At 35.0% G+C, this 7352-nt stretch overlaps 1 protein-coding gene across 6 annotated transcripts in view; it reads right to left on the bottom strand.

The window, feature by feature from the left end:
* The window catches only part of Mvb12 (multivesicular body subunit 12-like Mvb12), a 28653-nt gene extending 22606 nt beyond the window's left edge, over positions 1-6047 (bottom strand). The window contains exons 1-4 of one of the 6 annotated variants that reach the window (XM_068367619.1): positions 5998-6047; positions 2748-2863; positions 1932-2124; positions 1192-1417 (exon numbers count right to left, since the gene is read on the bottom strand). In XM_068367619.1, coding sequence (XP_068223720.1) covers positions 1192-1417; positions 1932-2124; positions 2748-2852 — 524 coding nt within the window. In that variant the 5' untranslated portion in view covers positions 2853-2863; positions 5998-6047. Of the gene's footprint in view, positions 1-1191; positions 1418-1931; positions 2125-2747; positions 2864-5598; positions 5738-5789 lie in introns of those variants that run through there. The other 5 variants (XM_068367620.1, XM_068367621.1, XM_068367618.1 and 2 more) reach the window with 5 other exon arrangements.
* Positions 6048-7352: the final 1305 nt, after the last annotated feature.

Below are 7352 nucleotides of genomic sequence, written 5' to 3' on the forward strand. Positions count from 1 at the left end.
TTTTTCTGTAAATTTTATATATCCGCAAGACTGTAAGGGCTGGGAGAAGGCCTTTTATTATTCTATTAAGTGACTTATGAAAAAACTTTGGTCATAGAAACAACTTCACAATAAACCTAGTTATCATTCATTTGCCAGAATAGTTATTTGGAATAGATTTATGAATTTGGACTATAAAGATTAGCACTAGGGCCTGTGAGGGCATTCACACCACAAGTGCAACTGACAAAACCCTGTAGTTACGCTATGAAGTAAAAATTAGAAGGGGTTTGAAAAGAGACAAGAAAGAAGCTGGAACACAGGTGAAGCACAAGAATATAAAACATAAGCTTATTTATTTCCTTAATTCCTTTTCTCACTAGTCTATTGTTCCCTGTTGGAGCCATTGGGCTTATAGCATGCTGCTTTTACAACTAGAGTTGTAGCTTAGCTAGTAATAGTAATAGTAGTAGTAATAATAATAATAATAATAATAATAATAATAATAATAATAATATGGTCCAAAAGAATGCTGCACCCTTAAGTCATTCCTACAGCACAACATGTGAGGGGCACACATGGCACTATCCTCCAAAGAGGCGGCATAGCTATTCAATTGGATAGCAAATATGTTGAGTGCCTAATGTTAAGGTATGCCTGGATCACTGTAAGGAATCAGAAAAGATGTCTCTGGTCAGCTTTTCATAATATCAGTATGGCCTAAAGTTTGCATTGTGTAGATCTATGTAATTGTAAAATAAGAGGCAAGTGTCTTCCAGAATTGTAAAAGGCCACTAATTAGCAATGTAAGGTATTGAATCAATAACCCAATATATTTAAATTTCTTGATAGTGGCATGAATGAAAAAGGAAGATGAATTATGAAGCAGCAGATATTATGATCCCCACTTCTTCCACGACATATAAAACCTAGTCCATTACAACTAATAGTTCCAAGGAATATAAGTCCATGCATTTATGAGAAATGTCTCAAACAAAAAGTAGTGAAGGTAGACAAGCATTGCCAGACACTTTTGCATAAAATATTAGAAAGTGTGACAGATACCTTGGCAGGATAGGGATAAGTTAGGCCCACAAGTTTGGGCATTTAATCTATAAAGCTTTCATGTTTACTTTTTTCAATTCTTGTTACATGAGCAGTGATTTCAATGTCAAATTGAAAACTCATAAATAACAACCAAATGAATCTTACCTATATGGCAGCGCAGATGACGTCTGACCTGGCTTATTGTATTGCGGTGTAGGAGCAGGACCAGGTTTGATACAAATACACAGGCCATTCATTTCACCTACTAAAGAGAACCCTTCCGGTGCTACTTTTGATCGACTTAATATAATTATATCGGTAATTGTCTGAGTTGCCATATTTCGAGGGACTTGTTTATAACAGAGCTGCTTTTTCTTGAATGCCTTTTGACCTAGGAAAAAAATATGATGCCTTAACACAAATGACAATACACAGAACCACCCTATACATCTAGGATAGAAAATTAATACATAACTACAATGAGAGAATCTAGACTCAATGACTATTGTTTATCAAAAAAGGGGCAGTCAAAAGAAATTGTAAAATTACACAGATTTTTCTCCTCAGGTGAAAGGATGTAACATCCATTTCTTATCAACAGGGATGACCGTATAACATGTCAAAAATAAGAATACTGTATATAATAATCACTTGATGCAAAATAGTTTTGTAACTAAATTCTAATATATGAAGTCTTAGCAAATTTTCAAAAACGGTGAGAAATAAGAAACAGGTAAATTAAAAGAATCATTGTGCTTTATATGATTTAGAAATGTATTATTTCCGATAACACACTTGGATAAAAGCGGAACAAACACGGTACTTTTACTACATATGCTTCTGACAATGTTTAAAGCTACTCTTTTTAAAAAAAAAATACTCTTCATAAAGAGCCTGAAACTTACTTGTATCAATTGTTTGCTCAACAATTGTGTAACCAGCTGGCCTCGAGTCTCTATCATTGACAATGACAACATGTTCAACCACATAACCCATGTAGCCTTCTGTCTTGCTGTGGCAAAGATACCGAGTGACTCTCCTGAAGAAACCATCTTTGTAAAGATCTGCATCAATGTCCTGGTCATGGGTCTTTGAAACCTATGGAAAAATGAACATACGTATTTGCATCTGTCAAGAATCTTCCCTGGTAAGCTGGCTAGCATGGGAATGTGATGTTATAACAAAGGAAAAAAAAAAAAAAAAACGACTCAGCGTACAATTAAATACCATCATTAAAAATAAACAATAATATATGAAGTATATGCATATACAGTATATACTGTATTTCGCATGAATTTTCAAGGTTTGAATTCAATAACTGGTTGAAATTTTGGATAATGATCATTATATTTGGAAGAAAATTTAACCATGTGGCTACTTTGCTTATTATTAAATATCTAAAATACTAAGAAAGAAAGTAACATTTTGTTTTATATACATAGCCACCACTTACCCTACTGACCGTTTCAGTATAAATGTTATGGAGTTTCAAACAATCACTATATTAAACTACTATATTTATGAATTACCCTAAATACTTTACACATGTTTTCAACGAATACAGTACTCATTTCAGAACAACTGGAGATGTAACAAGACTACTTTTGTACTCTTGGAATGAGATCAAACAACTTTTTAAGTAAAATTCAATCTGAATGCACGAATTAAAATTGTCACTTAAATAGCTAGTGGACTGCATAAAATGAACAAAAAATACATACTGTTGTATAATTTGGAGGACAGCCAGAGAGTTCTTCTACTACACATACTGCTGTAATTGGACGATCATCAGGGAGTGGCAAGGCATTATATAAATCACGCATCATTCAACCTCACACTGAAAAGAAAAAGTTTATTGTCAATTAACAAGCTAAGAAATAAAAACTATCACAAGGAAAAAAATGATAAAATTAGTGTTAAAAAAAATTATGCGCAATCAGAAGCCTTTTGTTTATTGGGTTGTTAAGACACCCCCAAACATAACAGATTATTTGTGAGCTTTGTATTACCACGAGGTGGTAGAGTGAACGATACCCTTTTTACCCTATTGTATGGTGACAGAGATCGGACCAGGTAGGACCCTTCACCAGTAACTGATGAAACTGCAGTGGCTGTAACAATGTGCTCAACATTGCTTACTAATTCCAAAGGTGTCAGCCACTAAGGTAAGGAACAATTGTTGATATTGTGATCGCAATAATATAGGCAGGTTTATATGCTCCCACCCTCCATTGGGCTAAGGTTCTAAGGTTAGGTCCAAGTAGGACCGCTCACCTACTCCTGGATCACCAGCAGTCATTGGAAAACTGTTCCACTCTCGCTTGACTGACCACATGGTGCTAGATGGCGAGAGTGTCCCATCATTCGTTCCCAAAGGAGGAAATCGAAAACTAAGTCCCAAGGAACTTTGAGCAAAAGACTTTCCCATGCAACAATCTTCTTTGCCATCTTCTTACGAGAAAATGTCAGACGAAGGAAGTGGAGGAGAGAAAAGTGATTGGTAGAGGCGGGAGAGAGACGGTGAATTCACCTTCCCTTGCCAACCATCCTTCCTTACTATCACAACACAAATCACTACACAGGGGGTTTTGTCACAAGGGCAGCACTGGGAACACTCACTGACACTGCAACGCAAATATCATCATCCAGGGAACTGTCGGTGTCACATAAGCCCACCGAACAAATAACTTTTACTATCAGGCATGCAGTCAAGAGTAACACTCAGGCCTAGTTGGGTACCTACAATACGTGCAGAGTAGAGAAACTATCACTAAAGAGAGTTAAATTACGCTCTGAGTTCATTGTCTTCCTGATTGGAGGCGTGAGAATAACTCTCCAAAGGAGGAGGGGAATGCTTATAGTCCCCCCTGCACAAAATATACAACACATGGAGTTTCGAAGGTTGTATCCATAAAGGAACAAAACACACTTCACCACAGCTTACCTTAAAGTGAGCTTCCGCTTACAAACGAGACCACTCATAAAAATTCTAAAGCAAAGCAATGCTTAACACAAATGGACATAAGAAAAGAACCAACAATCTAGAGAGAAGGACAGTGTGCTTCAGCCAAAGGAAAAAATTGGCTATTCTGTGAAAGGCTGGTGGGTGGGGCTTTGACCTCATACTTCCTGTCATTAACCAACAACATTATAACAATTCAACAAGCATTTTAATGCCACTGAAAACATATCCCTACTTTAAAGGACGAATTATTTGTATAAAGCTGTATGTGTAGGAACAAAAAAGTAAAAGTGAAATATAGCGCAGTTACAGTAAAAAAATAGTCATTGTAGATATGATATGGACACATTCTTGCACAGCACTTCCATATGAAATACATAAAGTCAATAATAACAAGAACGCAAAACTGAAAATATGACAACTGTAACAAGAATGTCTTCTAACCTAACCTAAGCTAGGGTGATCTCATATTTACATACCAGTAGTATATTCTTGCATGCTATTTTTGATAATGTCTCAGAATAGTGCAATAAAGCGTTTGGAAAAAATACGATTGTTACTTTGTGTATTTTATGGTTTTTTACTTTTTTTCATATCAATTTTTGATGGAAATCCTAGTTTTTGAGTTATGGTGGGTCGACTACCATAATAAAGATGCTATGGGTTTGTGCTACGTATACTCATCAATATAGTTTGAAATACCTTTAAATACACATTAAAATGTCTAAAAATCTTGCAAAAAACAAGTTTTTTTTGTACTAAAATCCATAACTTCATTAAAAGTGGTTTCTGACAGTAGTATATGGGATCCAAAATAATGTATTTGCAAAGATCTATTCATTTTTGCAAGTTCTAATATCCTAACTAATATTGCACTGTCCTGCAATAAAACCGTATTTTCTTATATCAAACGTAAGGTGTAAGTAAAAAGTTAACTGGTAAAATATTGTAAACAATATATATTTACCCCAATTGAAGTGCAATTTAATCATATAGGCTTTATTACCTCTTTTGACAGAAAGGCGAGGCTAATTACTTCACCACCATTGGCCTATATAACAAGCTGTAAAATACAGGATACAGGCTATGCTACAGTGTAGGAAGTCTATAAGCTTACAGTATTCTTAAGCTAGGCTACGTTGGGCTAAATTTAGGCAGTCAGGGATACTTATGATACTCGATGAATAAGAACAAGACGCGCGATAGCAGCCACCTGTATGTATGGTAACTGTAAGAAACTGTAACGGCCGACTAAGATTATGGCAGTGTAAGGGGGGGGTCGCAGGGGGCGTCAACCCCACCTTACGTAAGTAGGTAAGGACACAGCCTGCACACTACGTTAGGGGGGGCAAGTTTATGCAAGCTGAAGGAACTGGCCGCTGATATACAAAGGCTCTCATGACAGTTATGGCACTACCATACATTATGTAAACACCTATAGGGTTGACCGACTAATACTTTAGGGTATATGAATAGGGCTGAAGATAGAATACCCTTATCAAAGTAACACTAGGGGAAAAATGTAACACGGATCCAATAACTGAATTAACACTGTAAATTACCATTATTTTAAGCTTAAATATATTAATTTCAACCTCGGGATAACCTACCGTAGGAAACTGTCAGTCTAAGGTTGCCTAACTTGCCTAAGGTACCTCTACCAAACGAGAACAGTTTCGGCAATAACACACAATCAAACGCAAGTACACCAACATGAAATGTACAAAATATGCAAATTATACGATAAACAAAATCACTTTGGATAACACACACTAATAAAAAGAAATTGTTTTAAAAAAACCTTTTTCGGTCAATCACCAGTTTCTAAGAATGTCGTTCGATGACTCACTCAACTGGGGTCTCTGAAACACGGGGAATATGACAAAGCCTTTCAAAATGGCTTCAGTGATGCACATTAATAACGTTACAGGCAATGGAAATCGCTATCAAAGCAGATAAGACGGTGTGACCTGACCTTGGTACAAATTTACACCTCAGTGTGTACTAACTTAAAGCTTTAAGGCTGCCAAGATGAAGAGCAAAACAACTAGGTTTGTGACACTTACGTGGACAGGTGTATTATTGACGTTAATTGTTGTTAAATTTTATTTTATGATGTATTTACGTAGAAATACATATAAATACACAAAATAATTAATTTATATAAATGAATTAAAGCAATTATTTCAATTTGATAATCATTAATTACAAAACTTGCATAAGGATTGGCTTTCTTAAATTCTTATATGTATCCAAAACAGAACACAACTTTCTTGCAATAAGATAAGAACAATTTTTATATTAATAAATCATGTATAAGAGAGCTGTCAATATCTAAGTTATTTATGGTGAAAAGAATATTAAAATACTGTGGAGTGTCATAATGCTCTCTTTGATTCTGTGGTTGTCTTAACGCACCTACTCAAAGATTAACACAAACATTTCCTTTGGTTGGATACAATTAAAGTAAATTTTAGTGTAATGCACACAAACACACACACACACACACACACACACACACACACACACACATATATATATATATATATATATATATATATATATAGAGAGAGAGAGAGAGAGAGAGAGAGAGAGAGAGAGAGAGAGAGAGAGAGAGAGAGAGAGAGAGAGAGAGAGAGAGAGAGAGAATATCTTATTGTCATACCTAAATCAAGTGAATACAATTTTATTTCAAGACGTTGAAAAATGAGCTACAGTGGAAAACAAACTGCTTTTGAATGAAATTCTGTAGAATACAATTTATTTTCTCATTTTAATTTGGGAAATTATACATTACTTCAATACAAAATAAAGTAAGAGTACACCATCTAATCCTGTACTAAATAAACTATGCCATATGAAGACAAAATACTGAAAGGAATGATGGAAATGATTTATCCCAGAATATTGTGCTACTCCTTGCTGTACAAAACAACATTCTCTGCGGTTGCTAGAATTATTGACTTCTGGAAATCTAGGTTATAAAAAGTTCAGATCTAATAAATTTGATGGAGCACCCATTCAAGTTGTCACACCATTTGTTTTCGCATATTCTAAAGTATCATTTTAACATCTGACAGTTGTGTTTTCTTGCTTTATATGAACGCGGAGAAGTCAGGCCTGCAACATATTAACTACACTTCCATTAATGGTACCATAAAATCGTTATTTTATTCAGATTGTTTTAGATGTGAGCAAAAGCATTGCGTTATTCAGATTGTTTTAGATGTGCGCAAAAGCATTATTTTATTCAGGTAGTTTTAGATGAGAACAAAAGCATTGCGTTATTCAGATTATTTTAGATGTGCGCAAAAGCATTATTTTATTCAGGTAGTTTTAGATGAGAACAAAAGCATTGCGTTAT

The sequence above is a fragment of the Palaemon carinicauda genome, chromosome 45, assembly GCF_036898095.1.
Source record: "Palaemon carinicauda isolate YSFRI2023 chromosome 45, ASM3689809v2, whole genome shotgun sequence".
In the NCBI taxonomy this organism is placed as follows: Eukaryota; Metazoa; Arthropoda; class Malacostraca; order Decapoda; family Palaemonidae; genus Palaemon; species Palaemon carinicauda.